The 19,597-nt window shown below is 41.0% G+C and overlaps 1 protein-coding gene across 3 annotated transcripts in view; it reads left to right on the top strand.

The window, feature by feature from the left end:
* The window catches only part of MAST4 (microtubule associated serine/threonine kinase family member 4), a 905,366-nt gene extending 888,133 nt beyond the window's left edge, over positions 1 to 17,233 (top strand). For all 3 annotated transcript variants that reach the window (XM_030193210.1, XM_030193211.1, XM_030193212.1), the window contains 4 exons: positions 875 to 997; positions 1,502 to 1,638; positions 2,979 to 3,160; positions 10,250 to 17,233. In XM_030193210.1, coding sequence (XP_030049070.1) covers positions 875 to 997; positions 1,502 to 1,638; positions 2,979 to 3,160; positions 10,250 to 14,118 — 4,311 coding nt within the window. In that variant the 3' untranslated portion in view covers positions 14,119 to 17,233. The remainder of the gene's footprint in view (positions 1 to 874; positions 998 to 1,501; positions 1,639 to 2,978; positions 3,161 to 10,249) is intronic.
* Positions 17,234 to 19,597: the final 2,364 nt, after the last annotated feature.

Here is a 19,597-nt window from a genome sequence, read left to right on the forward strand (position 1 = left end):
TAAAAAAAAAAACTAGAGAAATAGAAACAGAAAAAGCAAGGAGATTTTTTTTAGATCTATGATTAATTCAGCTGAGCTCTAGCACTAAGGACTCGCGTGCAAATTGCTCTGAGTTCTTTTTTTCTTCTTACACAGTGTTTCTACCTATGTAACATTTTTGTTTTAGGATTGAGCATCATAATCCTCATGACAGGTTCCAATGGGGGTGACAGGACAAGGGAAAGCACCGTTATCCTTAGCTAGAGCTGCATAAACTGAGGCATGCAGAGTGAAATGAGTTGCCCAAGGTTGCAAGGTGCATCCTGGTCTTCTCCTGACTTTAGTAAACATCTTTGATGACAAGCCCACATTGCCTTCATATTATCCTGATATCTGTGGTATATATAGTCAAATGCTTAACTTATTCAGTTTTTTTGGTGCGCAGAAAAAAAACAACTTAGGGACCCTTTTACTAAGGCGAGGGTAGTGAGTGCACCCGGCAGTAATTCTAAGTTTGGTGCACACTGAATCCCGTGGTAGAAAATAATTTTCTATTTTCTACTGCAGGGGATGTTCGCGGCAGTAATAAGCAATTGGTGCGTGCTGAATGGTTACCGCACGAGAAGTGTGTTGAGCCCTTACCGCTAAGTCAATGGCTGGCAGTAAGGGCTCAGGCTGTAAATAAGTGTGTGCTACTTTTAATTTCAGCGCACACCCATTTCCTGGCTCTTAAAAAAAGGCGCTTTTGTCCAGCTGTGGTAAAAAAAATGGCTCAGCGCGCACCCAAAATATGCACCCATACTACCACAGGCCACTTTTTACCTCGGCTTAGTAATAGGACCCCTTATTGCCTAACTAAAAAAAAAAATGTTTTCCTCTCTTTTCTGAACTTCAGAATGTGGATGAAGGAGGCCCTGCATCAGAGACTGGACTTAAGGCTGGGGACCTCATCACGCATATCAACGGAGAACCCATCCATGGCCTTGTTCATACTGAGGTCATAGAGCTTCTGTTGAAGGTACTGGCCTTTAGCTCCCTGCAATGGGGACAAGTTCGTGTTTTTTGATATACACATACTTGTGGAGTTTAATGTTTCCTTCCGCAGCAGTTAGCAGAGAATTTTATTACGGCTCTGTGGGGCTTTGAAGTAACTTCATCTTCTTGTAAATAATTGTCTGAGAATAGCTACCCACAGTAGAAAAAAAAATATTTGTCCAGATCAAAGTCTTGAGGTTTTGCTCAGTCACCCAAATTCAGATTGTTGTATAACTGCTTTCGAGGTTAGTGATTTTGATTTGTGTAAAAAGGACACAGAATTCCACAAACTGAAAAAATCTGGGTCAATCCATGATCAGAATATGACTACATAAATGATCAAACAATAGAAGATATTTATACTCCACTGATTGTCCACCTTAAATGTGAACTATGTATCGTTAGAAAAGTAAATTGTATTTTAATATATATTTTATTAAATTACAAGTGTTATTTTACCTGAATACAAGTATCACTGTTTTGGCAGAGTGGAAATAATGTATCGATCACTACAACTCCCTTTGAGAATACATCCATCAAAACGGGTCCAGCTAGAAGGAATAGCTACAAGAGCCGTATGGTGAGACGCAGCAAGAAAAACAAAAAGAAGGAGAGTCTAGAAAGGTTAGTGGCAGATTATTTTTACGTTCTCTATTTGCCTTAAGCTGGACAAATCAGTCATAATTATAGTTTCAAATATGTATATTTAGGAAATAAGAATCACCATTAGCCTGCCATTTCACTTTTTATTCCTCCTTTAGTGTTTTGACATGGGCCGTCAGCCAGTTCCAAATGGATGGGCCTCATATTCAAAAAATGTTGACCACCAAACTTTGTTTCCTTTATTCAGCCAAATTTAGGGGCCTTTTTACCAAAGGGTTGCCATATGGCAACCCAAAACTATCGCTGGCACAATGCGGGTGCTGGTGGTAGTTCTACCCACAGCATGCGCCATTTACGGCGCTAGCGGAAATACTGAAAAGATATTTCCGCATCGGGTTATCTGGCGGTAATCGGGTAGCGTCGTGCACTGCCCAGTTACCGACAGGTTAGCACGGGAGCCTGTATCACCACCTCAAAGGGTAGCAGTAAGTGCTCCTCCCGAAATGGCCACGTGGGAAGTGCGAACTTACCACACAGCCATTTCAGTTTTGGTTATTTTCACCCACTGTGGTAAAAGAGGCCCTGTTGCAGGACAAAAAATGGCTGCCGCTTCTAGCACAGGGCCCTTTTACCACAACTTAGTAAAAGGGCCCTTAGGAGCATACATTTTCAGCTGAAATTCATCTTACTTAAGGAGCTTAAAATGTTGCGCTTATACATTTAGGCCTGCCATTCATTTGCCTAAATTTATGAACCTAGTACTGACAATCAGTGTAAGCCCCTAATTTCCTTGCCCTAAATTTGCCCTGCTTGCCACCCACTTTTTACACTCCTAAATTTCAGAGTTTAGTTAAGTTTTGAGTATGAAATTATGCACTCAGTCCTAGTAAATTTTCAAAAAGGCCTATTTATGAACAGAATACTCAAAGTTAGGAGCATAATATAGTAGATGAGGGCAGATAAAGACCATCCAGTCTGCTCACAGCATAAGGTATGATGTGATACTACTTATATATACTTGATAAATCTTTTGAATATCAGTCCCAGTGTTTTTAAGCATTTAGTCCAAGGTAAACCATGACTCCTTGCTTTCAAATAGGTTTTGAGAGCAGCAAACAAATTTCAGAGCCCCTTTCGCAGTCCTACACAGTACACTGTGAATATGTGCTCTAGTTCCTTATGTCAAATAATGATGATATTCTTATATAATTAATTGTTCAAACAGAAAGAAGTAACAAGGTAAAGAGACATAAACAATTACCTAAAATAGCCCAGAACTGCAGGTTCTTCATTATAATGAATAGTGAGTATTGAACTGGAAGATTGTGACTTGTGATGACCATTCTTTCCTTCCCCACTAGGAGGCGATCTTTTTTCAAAAAGCTAGCCAAACAGCCTTCTCCCCTCCTGCATACTAGCCGAAGTTTCTCCTGCTTGAACCGATCCCTCTCATCTGGAGAAAGTCTGCCTGCTTCCCCAACTCACAGCTTGTCTCCAAGATCTCCCACGCCAAGTCTCCGTTCTACCCCCGAGTTTCCTTCTGGTGAGTTGGGTGTACATAAAATATGATGAGGAAAGTCTCTCCTGTATGTGTGTAAACTCTCTCTGTCTCTCTCTCTCTCTCTATATATATATATATATATATAGCAAAAAAAGTAACCCCCCCCCCCCCCCTTAGAGCTTTTTTGCTGTTTTCTGAGCAACCGCTTGGAATTTCCACATGAAATTTTACAGTTGTATTTGTTGTTACTATCTATGTTCATGTGCCAAGTGGAATGGGATTATTTTTAAACATAGCTAGGTTTTGGCGTGACCACTCAGCGATTTGCACGTGTTTAAAATTGTTTGCACTATAAAACTACCATTATTTGAAAAAAAAAAAGAACCTGGGCACCAGCTTATAATAAATGTTACAATACAATACAATACTTACTGTTAATGACTTCACAGTGATGTACACTTTTGTCTGGGGAGCAATGCTCCACCCAAGACCACAAACAATCTTCAAACTCAAGGAAGTGTTGCTACAAGATGATCTGGGACAGCCTGCCACAAAGGCCAATCCACAATGCTGTTAAGAACTCCCAAAGCAATCAAAGACCTTTGTTAAAGCTGGGGATGGACACTCTGAGCATTCATAATTCATAGTGACTGCAAAATTCTGACACATTGTTAATTGTATCGTTTGAATGACATTATTTTACTGTGTTGCAGTGGCGTAGCCAGGGGTGGGCTTGGGTGGGCCCAGGCCCATCTACTTTGGGTTCAGGCCCACCCTGTAGCAGCACATCTATAATGTGGCTGACAGGGATTCCCAAGCCCCACCAGCCGAAAACTCCCAACTGTCCCTCCTGCATACCTTTTAAATAGCAGATCTTTGCCTGCAGCAAGCAGCGATTGACACATACTGTTTGCACCGGCCCTGCAGCCTTCCCTCTGATGTATTTTCACCTTTACAGAAACAGGAAGTTACATCAGAGGAAAGGCTGTGGGGCCAACATGAGCAGTGTGTATTAGTTGCTGCTCGCTGCCGGTGAAAATCTGCTATTTAAAAAGTATTCAGGGAAGGGTGGATGTCTGAGAGACCATATGGATGCAGGCAAGAGAGGGAGAGACGAAATCACTTGTGGGACAACAAGGCGGAGTACTTCTGCCCACCCATCTTGGGCCCAGGCCCACCCAAATTTGGGTGTCTGGCTACGCCCCTGCTGTGTTGTAGCTCAAACATTTCTAACATTCAAAAATCACTAGGTAGTAATATCGACATAGTCATCATATTTTCGTATTACAATTAAACAACATTTAATTATCTTAAGCTAAGTATGTAAAATTTCTCGTTGAAATTCAAAATGGTTGCTGAGAAAATGGCAAAACACTCAGGGTTAATTTTTTTGCCTCACCCTGTTTATCTGTTTGTCTATCTATATAGGTAAATATAGATACCTTTTTTAAAGTTTATATCAGTTCTTTTTCCATGTTAGCAGTACAAAATGCTATCTATTATTACTGAGTATATAGCTATTGATTACAAGAAACAGAATGCTAGAAATACTTTCCTGCAGTGGTGTATCAGAAAGCGTGCTCTCCTGCACGGAAAGATTTTAATAGCCAGATGCACTAACTCCACAGAAGGAGCCCTTCCCTTACCGATCCATTAGCGAATCGGAAAAAACGAGCATGCATGAAGGAAATCGCATGTAAATGAGCTGCTCGCTGTTAGCTCATTTGCACACGATTTCCTTCCTAAGGAGGGGAAGCCAGTCGGCCAGCCAAGCATGCGCAGAGCCAGCATATCTTTCCTTCCACCAGTAGGCAGACCGTGACTGGAGGAAGGAAAGACTCTACAGCTAAGTATTGCTAGCTGGTTAAATTGTTCTGAAGAACAATTTGAAGAGGTTTTCATTCTTATAGTATTGTAATCATTTTTAAGGAGTTTTTTTTACCGATGATGAAGCAGTCCCGCTCCCGTGGCTTCTAGCTGGGAGTTTCTTGAGGCTTTTTCCTCCTTATTTTAAAAATGCCCAATTACATCTCAGGTTTGTTTTATAGAGAATCTTTTGTTTCCTGTTTTTGATTTATCATAAGCTAATGTTGCCATTAAATGAAATTACCACATGAGCACTTACCGACCCCTGTTTTTCAGGTGGTAAGAGCTCATGTGGTAATTTGCGCTAACTAGACTAATTATAGCAGGAACGCTTACTCTCCATCCCCCAGACAAGCTCCTCCAATAATTCAAAAGTATTTTTAGTGCGCAGATAGTGCATGTCAATTTGGAACTTAGCGCAGGGCGCCTGAACCTGTCTCGTGATACGTCATTTTAATCTGCGGTAAATGCGTGCTAGCACTTACTACAACTTAGTAAAAGTGCCCCAAGTGATACTTTAGTCCTGACATTTGAAAGGCATTTCCATTGGTAAAACAGTGTTTTATGTTCAGAAATAGCCTTTTATTACTTTTTCTAGACTATGTGCACATAAACTTATGTGCATACGATCTATACGTGAATAAATTTACCCAAAGAGACCAAAGGGTTAGGGTTTAGCATTTGTCTGCCTACTTTACAAAATATGTGTATATATGCTAGGAAAGGACGTTTGTCTACTAAATAGATGGTATAAATAGGGCTTTTTTTGAGGGGGTACTTGGGGGTACTGAGTACTTGCACCTTTTTCATTGTCTGCTAAAATTGACCCATGGATTGCAAGTTTTAATGAAAGAGCTCAGGCTCTGTACACCAATTCTTCCTTGTCATAGATTCTGTGACTGGTTGCAGGAGCCCTGGCTATTGTGGGGTGGGTCCTTCAGTGATCACCCCACCACTGAAGGATGTCCTAGCATTTGAGTACCGGCACTTTTTTGCTAGCTAAAATGCACTGGGTATAAATGAGTGTCATATACTTTCTGGGGTTAATTTTCCAAGGGAAAGTACACACATACCTGCCTCACTCATTAGCAGCCTGTTACAAAAAAGCAAGGCGCAGTGCCATGCAGGGTGTACGGAGCCAATGATAACATGGCGCCGTGCCCCGACAGGCATGCGCGCCGAGGTCAGCGGGGAGTAAGGGAGGGGCAGGAGCCCGTCTCCGTGAGGCACCCCGCTGGCAACAGGAGGAGCTAGCAAAAGGGGTTAGACGCTAGAAGGAGCCCGGACGACCTCTTCCGGCGTCCAGGGCAAGGGGAAATTGAGCCAGAGGCTGAAATGGCTTGGGTATGCCCAGATTGTATAGATGTTTGTATCACAAAATAAAAGCTGCGGCCAAAATTGTGCCACGTCAACAAAGTACCATGTGTGGTGTCTTTATTGGGTATAGTGGAAAATACAGTAATGGCTAGGCCCGAGGGGTCTCGGCTGCCTATGTTATTACTCTTTGTGTTTTTAACAAGCACACATTACAACAGTATGTACCATTATTTTTAGTGAATGGGCCCATGAGTGTGGCTTCCTCCCTTCACTTCTCTTCCTCTGGTCAAAGGTCCCATGAAGCCTCTAACAGCTTTGTTCTTCAAAGAAAACGTTTCTTTCTACTCCTTGTTTAGTGCCAGAAGCTTGTTTGCAATCCGACACTGTGGCTTCAGTGTCAGCTGCAGTCTGCCACTTCACATTAGGCCTACTCCAGCTGGAATCAGCCCTGCTGCAAAGTGGCCAGCTCTGTTTTTCATGTTAGATTCTGGTGGCAGACTGCGAACACACCTATCACTGGAAGCCAAAGTGGCGTTGATCACTTGCCATAAATAAAATAGCTGTCAAGTGCTCCCTGGTGTCCTATGTCCTCTTATCTGTGAGCAAGAAAGAAAGTCCTAACAGGTAGAGCAATTATCTGCAGCAAACTATCACCCCTGTCCCATCATGTTTGTTGAGAGTAGTGACAGAAAATACTATTGCAGCACTTGAATTTACCTTATTCAAACAAAAAATCCTAATGAAGGGTGCTAGTTGCTGTCACATATTCTGCTAGCAAAAGAAAAAAATTGTTGTTAAAAAATGAAGCTTCAAAGATACTGTGTGTTATTCCATTGTACTAAAAATTCTTACTAAATTAGACTTTTAAGGGCCCTGTTTACAAAGGCATGCTAGCGTTTTTAGCACGCACTAACCGTGTAGATGCCCATAGGAATATTATGGGCATCTACACAGTTAGCGCTTGCTAAAAACACTAGTGCACCTTTGTAAACAGGGCCCTAAGTCAATGTTCATAACATTTTCCTGCTTCTTAATGACTCTGAAGTCTTTGGAATTGCCTCTTGAGTGGAATGTATGCAAGAAGTCTGTGTTCATCCCTCTGCAATAGTGGAGGAGGTGCTATTGTTCCTATCAGCTGTCTTTTCTATTATAACTCCTTTTTGTTATTCAATATAACCAAAGCATTCATTGGATCTAAATTATAAAAATATTACAAATACAAGGGGCCCTGTTTACTAAGTTGCACTAAGGGTGTGCTAGCATTTTTAGCGCATGCTAAAGACACCCATATATTCCTATGGGTGTCTCTAGCATTTAGCACGCGCTAAAAATGCTAGTGTGCCTTAGTAAACAGGGCCCAAAGAATCTTATAGTCCGCAACATGCCGTTAGGTTCAGTGTGGATTCCATCAACAGAGACCATTCATATATGGGAAGGAACCTTAAATAAATATCCCCTGTAAATTACAAGAATATACAATCATTATTGAAAAATAATAGAGATAAAGAAAGAACACTAACATTTCCAAATATGTCCTAATAAAAAAATTTCAAAAATGTCAAATCATACAATATTTGCCTGTCATTATATTGAAGGGAGCAAAATAGCCAAAGTAAAATGAAATAAAAGATGATTAGCATTTCAACTCCAAATATATCCTAAATATGAAAGAAACATTTTCGAAAAAGCAAATAATTACCTAGTTTCCTTATGTTAAGAGGGACACAATTTCAGATAGTGGTAGAAATATAGGGGCTCTTTTACTAAGCCACGTAGGTGCCTACACGTGCCCAACGCGCATCAATTTGGTGTTACCGCCCGGCTACCACGTGGCCCTTGCAGTAATTTCATTTTTGATGAGCGTCTGCTTCGCATGCCGGAAAATAATTTTTTATTTTCTGGTGTGTGGCAGAAACCGGGCGTTAATCATCACTCTACACACATAGACGATTACTGCACGGTTAACATGTGAGACCTTACCGCTAAGTCAGTGGCTGGTGGTAAGGTCTCAGACCCAAAATGGGCACATATCAATTTTTATTTTGCCGCACGTCCATTTTCGGCAAGAATTTTAAACATAGTAACATAGTAGATGACAGCAGAAAAAGACCTGCACGGTCCATCCAGTCTGCCCAACAAGATAAACTCATATGTGCTACTTTTTGTGTATACCTTACCTTGACTTGTATCTGCCATTTTCAGGGCACAGACTGTAGAAGTCTGCCCAGCACTAGCCCCACCTCCCACCACCGGCTCTGCCACCCAATCTCGGCTAAGCTTCTGAGGATCCATTCCTTCTGAACAGGATTCCAAAAGGCCTTTTTTACAGGCGCGGTGAAAAATGGATCTGTGCGCACCCAAAACACGCGCCTATACTATTTTTATACTATTTTTCGGCGCACCTTAGTAAAAGGGCCCCATAGTTTCTCTTGGATTTATAAAATCTGGGGTCAGGGCTATGGAATAACATGGTATCTCATAATGTTCTAAATGTGCCTTACTTTGGAATTCAATTGCATCCAAATGTATAATGGTGCCCTCCCAAACATTATGTTGAGTACAATTGTACAAACTGAATATTGGACCCAGTGATTATAAGAGAGAGAAAAATCTTTTGAAGAAAAGATTATGGCTTTTGTCCTAAAAAGGTGGTTTGAAGAACAGTCTCTTCCGTATCAAAGTGAGAGGTAATTTTGTAAAAGAGTACCTACATGAAACTTTGAAAAATGTGCCTATTTTATAAAGGCTTATCAATGATGGCAAAACAAAACCTTTTTGTGGAAATCAGTCTGTATAACTAAAGCTCATATATGGATTTCCAAACTAAATAGTTACTGTGTACCTCGGCAGTACAACTCACTATTTGGAGCCTTTTGAAATTAGTGACAATTACAGCAATAACCTCGTCATTGGCCACACAATTTTCTTTTAGCAATATGTTTTATCAGTTCTGTTATCATTTCTTAAATATATATAAATTGAAAGTGTTTTAAAATACTCATCTTAAAGTTTCCTTTCAATTAATTCATAATCGCTGCCAGTACGGGTACTAAAACTCTGACATGGCTGCTCATGTTTTGCTCAAATGAGCTGTTTCAACTTATAAAAGAAAGCATCAATGTTATATGCTAACTAGGAAACCACGTCATCTACTAAAAATATCTTGGATAAAGACATTTTTACCTATGCAAATAAATTGCCAGATTTACCTGTCAGTACTTTTGATCTCAGCAAGATGGCGACAGCATTTCTTTTCTGTCTCTTTTAACTGCTTGCTTACATCATTTATAACTGAGCCCTGATGCAGAGTGACCGGACTGCTCGAAAAACATGATCATGTTGGTGCTACTGTGACCTTATGGCATCTAGCCTTGAGCTGCCTGTATATGGTCCTGCTATTACAAAGCTCAGTTATTTAGAAGTTATATGTATTTTTTGTAATAATCACTGTTCACATTGGGTTCTTTTGAATGAACACTTTGCACTGAGGATGGATGATTACATCTTTATCCCTTCCATGAATTTATATGGGGAGAATTGAATTATAGGATGTTCCTGTCTTATATTTAATACACATTTTTGATGTTTTATTTGTTTTCTGAGTTTTGTGTGTTTGTTGTATTTTATAAAGGCAACATAGGTGCCTGTCTGCCCTTATAAAATAGGATCTCAAAACCATCCCCAGTAGCACATCAAGCCTGTCATACAAATTTACATCTGCGCCAAAGAAGGCTTAAATTTATGCTTGTTCCCTGTGCTTGTGCACATGTATTTTTATAATATATGCATGTACATTGCAAATCCACCCACAAATCTTTTCTGGCTAATAATTGTGAACGTTTCTTCCAGAGTCTTGTCCAAATCCCTGACTGTTAGATAACTTAACCTCATCTTTTGACAGAAGGTTTTTAAAATCCACCTCTTTTGTCCTTTGCTTTTTTTGTACAGGAACAAATTCATCGCAGAGCAGTTCCCCAAGTTCAAGTGCACCTAATTCTCCAGCTGGGTCAGGGCACATCAGACCCAACACGCTTCATGGTTTGGGTCCAAAACTTGGTGGGCCAAGATACAGATCAGGAAGACGTAAATCAGCTGGCAACATCCCTCTGTCCCCATTAGCAAGGACTCCTTCTCCAACTCCCCAACCAACATCCCCTCAGAGATCTCCATCACCTTTACTTGGGAATTCTGTTGGAAGTTCAAAAGTAACTCAGACTTTCCCTTCCAAGATGCATTCCCCACCAACTATTGTAAGACACATAGTTAGACCTAAGAGTGCTGAGCCACCTAGGTCTCCACTGTTAAAACGAGTCCAGTCTGAAGAGAAGCTTGCGCCTTCATATGGCTGTGAGAAGAAGCATCTTTGTCCACGAAAGCAAAGCCTGGAAGTAACTCAAGAAGAAGTGCAAAAGGTGTCCTTGCAAAGAGACGTAACACTGCAGTGTCTGGAAGAGAATGCGTGTGATACCCCTGCAGTCACCAGAGTTAGACCAGTGGAGCAAGGCTGCTTGAAACGTGCAGGAGCAAGAAAAATAGGAAGACAGGAGTCCATGGATGAGTTAGACAAAGAAAAATTAAGGGCCAAGATAGTCGTGAAAAAGCAAGATTCTTCTGAGACACAGGAATCTCTGCAGAAGCAGGGCATTTTTCAAGAGTCTGGTAGTGAATCGGAAAATCCTATACCTCTAGGGCTGGAAAAGAGAGATGAGAAAATATTTCCAAAAACTTTGCAAGCATTAAACCAATCTGAAAATAAAGCTGTACCCCTGGAACTTAATTCAAGGAGTGATATATTCAAAGATACTGTTTGCCAAGCTCATTTAAGATCAAGGGATAACAACCTTGCCTTAGATGCACAGAAACCTCCTGATGAGGTGCCTCTTCATGAAACAGATCAGACATTATCCAGTTTTAAAAGAGTTTCCCCTGTGTCTGGGTTGCAAGATGTGATCTCTCATCTGTCAGATAGGTCACTGAATACCAAAGAGGAGAATACAGATAAAACAGTCTCAAATAAAGATCATGCCAAGTTTGAAAGACTAGACGGTAAGCTTTCAAGTAATGATTACGAGAGGGAGAAAAAATCTCTTGAAGGAAAGGATGATGGCATTTGTCTAATTATAAAACCCAAAATTACACCAACTGTTCACGAATGCCTTCAGATAAGTGCTAGGCCCATCAATTTATACCAAGAATTTACAGCAGTGGCTGATAATGTGGCTTTTAATGGTGGTGCAAATGCTACTCAGCTTAGCACAGGTTCTCTTGCCGCTCTTAAGAACTTCAATGGTCGAGCAGAAAATGGTAGTGAAAAAACAGCTGTCATATCAACAGACTCTTCTGTCAGAAAAAGTCCATCTGAGCACAAGCTGGAAGGGAGGGCAGTCTCGTGTCTGAAACCAATTGAAGGCACTTTAGACATAGCCCTGCTTTCAGGCCCAAAGATTTTGAAAACAGAATTACCTTCATCTTCAGTTCTGGAAAATCAAAGCAGCAACAGTGATGTTACACCTTCAGTGCCTGTGAATCAGAAGAGCACAGTTAAAGGGGAATTTTCATATCAGCACGAGTTGCCTGCAAGTTTTTCAGAAGTTAACAAACAAGAGGCTTTGGAAATGCAAATTAAGCAGGCAGGCTATAGTTTACTGATGCTTTCCACAAATAGAGAATTAGAAAAAGAGAGAAAAGAGGCAACCAGTTCAAGTTTAGCTGTGAAACTCAAGGGTTCAGTCACTGAAATTAGTCAAGGGAAGAATTCTGAATTGAAAAATGAAAGTAGTTCAAGCAAGGCAGCATTAAGCACTGCACCAACTCAGAGCCTGCTTGGAGTTCAGACATTATTTAGGCCTTCCACAACACCAGAATTTTCCACGTCTGATAAAGCTGTCAGCCAAGAGGTGACAATTCAGAAAGAACCGTCTGTCAAATGCTTGGATGAGCAGAGGAGCAATGAATATTTCACTGTAAAAACTGAGCTTGTAAGAGATCACTCTCTTGGGACGTCTACGACAGCCTTGTCTGCAGTGAGGGATTCTGAAAAAATCTTGACTTGTCAAACAAATGCCACTGAGGATAACATTCAGGCTAAAACAATGGAAACTGGTACACCACAGGCTTCTACATATAGGACCAGTTATGCTGATAATTCAAATTTACCAAAATCATTCACCAAAGGCAGTCTTAACTCTATTACCCCTTTTGAAAGTGAAACGACCAAGCAGAAGTTTCCCATTGACACAAAATCTGAAATGGCTTCCTCCAAAATCTTGGTACAGCCAACCATGCTTTGTAACAGTAAAATGGAGAAAGTGACAGAACTGTTACCTCTGGAAAAGGCAGATATCACAAGAAAAATAGCCCAAACTGCCTTAAAACAATCAAGCAATATACCCGTTCTGACTTACAGCAAAGATCGACTCAACGAACACGTGCAGCAGTGTAATTCTTCAAGTGTCCCTGTCGGAAGAGGAAATATAAAGAAATACTGTATTGCTGACCTTTACCAAGGGCCTCAAGAGCATTATAAAGTTGCAGCAGCACATCTGGAAGGCAGTAGTAATAAGCCCAAATCTGCACCTGATACTTATTTTCCTGCATTTAAACATTCAGACAGATCTGCACTTCTACAGAAACAGTACACTGCAAATATGACAGAAAAAGATACGGATATGCAGATACTCCATGACAACAGTAAAGGTGGTAAAGCTACCAACACAAGTATGCCAGATTCATTCCCTTCTGTTTCACATTCTTCGATAAATGCATGCTGCGAGTCTGTTCTTGTGGGCAGACATCAGGGATTATACTATAGATCAGCTCCTGTGCAAACAAGCATCACTGCTGAAACCAAGAATAAATCATTTGGTACTGGCCATGCGTCAGTAGCTTCAGAGAACTGTAAATGTTCACAGAGTCGAGAGGCTATACACTTTAATGAGTCTACAAATCAAACTCTAGGCTGGGTGACAGAAAAAAATGTAATGGCTCCACAGCAACCAACGCTAAGCACCGCGAAAGACTGCCAGTCACCTCACATGCAAACTGATCTAAGTAAATCAACCCCTCCCTCGGCCAGGAGAGCAGAAGAAAGAAAATGCACCGACGCACTTTATGTTCAAAGCAGCAGTGACAAAATTGAGCCAAGAGCTGCATCTATGAACTACAGTACTGGAGGTAAGGATATTAGCAAGTCAGTTACTGCTATCAAAGGTGATCAAGATCCAAAAAGACGAATAGCAGTTAGTCAGAAGCAGCCGAGGGACACTACTGGGCAGAATTCAGCTAAACAGTTACCAGCGGTCACCATGCAGAGCACCTTCCACACAACTGCAGGCTCAGAGAAGCAGATTAAGCCGCATGCACTTCTAGAATATCAACAAGACACTGTTTTACCTTCACGCAGTGAGACCCCTTCAACAATGGGTAGAACAACTTCAGCAGGGCTTCCTGCAACTAGCTGCAAGGAACTGAAAAAATTAACAAGCCAGCCTGGGAAAAATGAAGTGACTAAAAAAGATTCACATCTGTCCTTCGGTACTACTAATGTCGCAGCAGAGAGCCACCATCCCAAATCAAACCTGGGCCTGAAGCCTGGACTTTCAGAGAGGTCATCAACTGTAGATAGTAAGGGCAAGGAAGCATCTTCGTCCCAGCTTCCTGTCACGAGGAAGCAGAATTCAGGTAAAGACTTATCACGATCAGCAAGTGCACATGACTATCCCAGCAGTGCCCGCTCTTCTGAGAAAGACCTGATGCAGCAGAGACAAGGAAGACGTGCAGAGACATCCCAGAGTAGCCCTCCTAAAAAGATATCCTAGTCTAGCAGCATCAGACAGGATATAGCCCAAGGACTTTTACTAACACAGTTACTGTGTCCTGACTACCTTCACAAACCAGCACTGTGCATATGATTTTCACAAATAAAAACATTATGCCAATTCAAAAAAAGGAAGGCGGACAGAGAGGGAATAGTAAAGAAAGTGCTTTTTTCAATATGCCTTCCTGACTGCAACCGTGAAAACTGTTACCGTATATTGTAGTATTTGTATAGAATTATCTTTGCGGCTGAGAACTGATGAGTAGGGGGAAAAGGGGAAGAATCTCTGCGAGTTAGAAAGTAATGTGTTTGGTTCTGAATGTAGAGTATACTTTTTGCTGCTGTTTTGCATTGTTTACTTAGCTTTTTTTTTTTAATAACAGCAACAAGAGATTGCTTTGCCATTAAAATGTCATCATATAATGTGAGAAAATTACTAAGGCTTAGAAGGGAGGCACAAAAATATTTTTGGTCTGTATTAAAAGCATTCTTATTAGTTAAGCTAAGGAAATGTGGGTTTTGGCAAGATTTTTTTTATTATTATTTTTTATATTCTTTGATATTATAGTAATGTATCTGAATAGGTCTGTCACCAGATCTAGACAAAACCCCATCTGTACCTCCTAGAGCGAGGCCAGTTAAGATCGGTCACTCTTCTTGTTACACCCCAGGTACAACTAATGCTGACATGATCAAAAACAGTGTTTCTCAACTCTTTGCCAGCCAATCTAGTTTATTAGAGAATGAGGCACATGTTGGGGGTAGATAAGGACCCAAGAGGTAGGAGAAGTTGAATGTCATCAGCATATATAAAGAATGTAAATTCTAATGACTGCAGAAGGAGAGTTAGGAGTGCTAAGAAAATATTTAAAAGTACCAGGCTCAGAATTGAGCTCTGTGGGACCCCAGAGAGCACAGGAAGAGATCTTACAAGTGCTCTCGGGGAAGATGTTGAGTCAGGGAGGTGAACTACTTAAGAGCAGTCAAATAGGTATGAATGAAACCTGCAGCAATATTAAAATCATGAAGTCACTGAAGTAGAATAGTGTGATTGAGTAGGTTGAATGCAGGAGACATATCAAAGGAAAACAGGACAACTAAAATTAGCTTTATTTAATTAACCAGTCCCAGGAGAGAATGTTCTGTTGAATGATGCTAGTGGAGAGGATTGGGGAACAGTAGTCTAGCCGAGCTTTTGTGGCATGGCCAATCTTCATCATGGCTGAAACTCCAAAGCCCATGACTGCTCGAGAGTGGGAACAAATGTTCATAACCTAGAATATGTGTGCCGTCCCTGCTTTTTTAACTTAAAAGAAAATCACATCTTTGCTTTTTCTCGATCAAATGAAAAATGTCATGAATACTTTTGTTTAATTAAGTTGTTCCCTTTGCAATTTCATGTCACCCAGGGCAACTTTGTTGCTAAGACAGTCTCACTGGATCCCATCATTTATGTTAAGTGTGATGTCACAGAAAGCATCACACACATTGAATCCATGGGAGCTAATTTGCAGCACAGTTGTGGACATAACTGTTCCCAAGGGTGTAGGAGGATTGCAAAGAAAAAGTTGGAAGAATTTAAAGAGAACACTTAATAAAAGAATATGAGAATTGCTTGCTGTTCATATCTTTAAAACACAGCAGGTACCGCTTTCTCATAAAGCAACACTGCGGTCACATATTTGGATAATTTCCTACTAAATCACTTCTTTTGAAATATATATATATATATATCATTTGTGACCAGAAGGGCAAATAATGTTGTTTCAGCATTGTCTTATCATCAGCATGCCCTGAAGATTTCTAAACTTTATATAGCTGGGGCATTCTGCTATGGTTAATGTTTGCTGATTTTAGCAAGCACCTTGGGGGTGTCCCATACTTTTTTAAATGCCTTCCAAAACATTTGTAAGCAAAAACAAAAAGAAATAGTCCACATTGCAAGCTTAATAAGAAAGTGCAGTTTGGTAACAAAGGGGTCCTTTTACTAAAGGGCATTAAGCCCTTAACATGATGTTAGCAAGGAAAATTGGTTGTTGCAAAATGTGTAAGAGTATTTTGTGGTATTTTGCCTGTTTTTGTGCATAAAGCATGCATTGGCTATTTTTTAAAAACATTTTTGAAGAGGGAATGTGTCATGGGTGGAGAGTGGGCATTCCTACTTATCCAGCTAAATAAGAGGCGGTAAGTGCTCCCACATTTTTTTTTTTTTTTTGCAGGCCTCTTGTGCTGACATTAGCGCACAACCTGCAAATAAATAAGAAGCCATAAAAAGTGTATTAAATCTGGGCTTAGCTCACTGGAAAGTCCTGCATTAGACTGCATTAAACCCAGACTTCAGAGTACTTTAGTGAAAGGGCCCCAAATGATGGAGCTAACAGATCCTTGAATGAGATGATCCATTTTTCTTTTGTTAAGCCCCTTTTCATTTACATACATTACAAACCTTGGAAATTTGTCAAATCATTCTTAGTGCTGAGGTATTTGGTGTGCTGAAATAGAGACCCTTATGATGAAAGAAGATTGTGATACAGGAGTGGCCATATAATGGAATATTTGTAAGATGTTTGGGCTTGGTAATATGCCATTCTGGAATCTTCTCCTCCCTTTCTGTTACAGTGATTGCTAAGATAATGCATCCGCCCACACAAGTGCCATTTCATTACCGATATTTGTTGGTCTTTCTCTTGTTGGGAATTGTACAAAGTTTCATCATATATTTTTATATATTTTTTTCCTCTTTTAGCTTGGAAATACTTTTTAAAATAACGCTCGTATATAGCCAACACACAAAAAAAATCATTTCTGTTTAACTTAGTGGCTATAAATCTTTAGGAGGAGAAAGAAAACACTTTAAAAAAAAAAGCTATTGTACCAAAATACTGTTGATTGTTTCATATTTCTCATCACCTGGCTTGTAATACCCGTGACTGAGGGATCCACTGAAGAGAAATTCACAACACACGGATTCTCTAATTGACCCTGATTGGCGAGCTGCTGGGGATGGAGAGGGAGAGGTAAAGGTATTGGGCACATGACTAGGTTTTGATAAGTTTTTAATTTTTTAAAAATAAGGATTTCTGTACATTCACAGCAAAATTGACCCCCCCCCCCCCCAAAAAAAAAAAAAAAGCCAATCTCTGACATTCTACTGTAACCTTGCAGAGCAGGTCTAGAAGATTTTATAGCTTTGGCTGTCAAAATATAGAAGTCACCAAACTGCCTAGCTAACCTAGGGGTCCTCTTGCCAAACTGCGAGAAAAAGGGCCCTGTGCTAATGGCGTGGGCTGTTTCTCCCATGCGCCAGGGCTGTTTTTTCCACAGCTGGTAAAAGTCCCTCTCCCACCCCCCACAAAAAAAATGGCCACGTGATGAGATAACTCTTACCACGTGGCCATGCGACAGGGAGCCCTTACCGCCCTCCATTGAGGTGGCGATAAAGGCTCCTCTGGTAACCGGGCAGCACGCGGCGATGCCCGATTCCCGCCAGGTTATCACTGCTCAAGCCATTTCCGGGGGTTTTCTTTTTTCCCCCAGAAATGGCGCACGCTTGGTATGGGATTACTGCCATTGACCACATTGGGCTGGCGGTAGTCCTGGAAGAGCAAGCTACTCTGTAAAAGGGCCCCCTAGTGCACTTCAGGAAATGGCTAACTGACACAAAGCCTAGCTTGATCCTTTCAGCGTGTTTTCATGTGCCTCTATATAACTTTTCATCTCCGTGTTCAACTCTGTGAAACCAAGGTTGAAGAGAAACACCTTTTGGAAATTATCCACAGTACCTGTGTACGTATATATGAATGTTTATTTTGTTACAGCCAAATACTAATGCACTGGAATTTAAAGATGTTTCTATCTTGGAGCTTTTTCCTAGTTTACATCCTTTTTTGTTTTCATTTTGAACTATCCTATTGTTCTTTTAAAGCACATCTAACCATTTGTTTACAAATATTTTTCTGTATATTTTGTATAGCGTTATTATTGATTTACTTAGAAAAAAACTGTTGAGCGAGTTTTGTAAGTCTAACCGTACATGGCTTGTGTTTCTGTAGTAACTGTCTATTGACGTTGACCCTACCCAGTAAGCTGTTAGATATAGATGTCCTTGTGTTCTACCTATTCTGTCCTTACGTGACTGTATATTGAGATGTGCCTCTTTGTAGTCTTTTTTGCTGTACATTTTGCAGCTTAAAGACATGTTCATTAAGATCTGTGCAATAAAGTGTTTGCAATCTTATTTTTCTCTGAAGACCTCCCTATGGATGTCATAATTGTTGTATATTGAACAAATATTTATACTTATGCAGTTGCATAAAATTGAAATAAAAATTCAGCATGACTGGGAAATGAGCAATTGTATTTTTTAAGGTCTTGTATATTTTTTTATTCATTTAATTTTACTTGTACTGTAGTTCTTTTTTGCTAAAGGGTCTCAGCAAGCAATCTTGTTGAATCCATTCTTAAGAATAAGAAACAGTCAGGACCATCGTAGTATAATGGAAGAATAATTCCTCTTGGTGAAGGATCCACTGAACACCGATGTCTAAACTTTTGCCCTAGTTGCCTCGGAGGGCCATTTTAGAACGGGGACGACCATCTCTAAGGGCGCCCAACTCTAAGGACGGTGCCGCGAATGGGCGGGGCAACACGTAATATCGAAACAAGATGGACGTCCATCTTTCGTTTCGATTATACTGTGGGGGACGCGCAAATCTTGACATTTAGGTCGACCTTAGAGATGGTCATCCTCGATTTTCGGCGATAATGGAAACCAAAGACGTCTATCTTAAAAACGTCCAAATCCAAGCACTTTGGTTGTGGGAGAAACCAGCATTTGTAGTGCACTGGTCCCCCTCACATGCCAGGACACCAACCGGGCACCCTAGGGGGCACTGCACTGGACTTCACAAATTGCTCCCAGGTGCATAGCTCCCTTATCTTGGGTGCCTGAGCCCCCCAACCCCCCCCCTCCCCACGGTCCACCTACCTGAAGTACACTGCACCCACTACAACTGCTCCAGGGACCTGTATACTGCTGCAATGGACCTGAGTATGGCAATAGAGGCTGGCAAAGTATTTTTAAACTTGTTTTTTTATGGTGGGAGGGGGTTAGTGACCACTGGGGTACAGTGGCGTAGGTACAGGTGGGCCTAGGTGGGCCGGGGCCCACCCACCTAGGGCTCATGGCCCACCCAACATTAGCACATGTTTAGCAGTAGCTAGTGTGGATCTCAAGCTCCATCAGCTGAAAACTTCCCCCTGATGGTAACAAAAACGCTGCTCTCCATGATACTGGCACCTGCGCATGCTCAGTTTTCAGCACATGCCTGCTGCAGAGTGCCAAAGTGGAGAGAAGCATTTTCCTACCAGCTGAGATATTTTTTTTTGTGGGAGGGGGAGAACGCTTGGTGCCCACTCACTTCTTGCCTAGGCCCACCCAAAATCTGCTGTCTGGCTATGCCCCTGCTGGGGTAGTAAGG

Source organism: Microcaecilia unicolor, chromosome 2 (genome assembly GCF_901765095.1).
Source record: "Microcaecilia unicolor chromosome 2, aMicUni1.1, whole genome shotgun sequence".
In the NCBI taxonomy this organism is placed as follows: domain Eukaryota; kingdom Metazoa; phylum Chordata; class Amphibia; order Gymnophiona; family Siphonopidae; genus Microcaecilia; species Microcaecilia unicolor.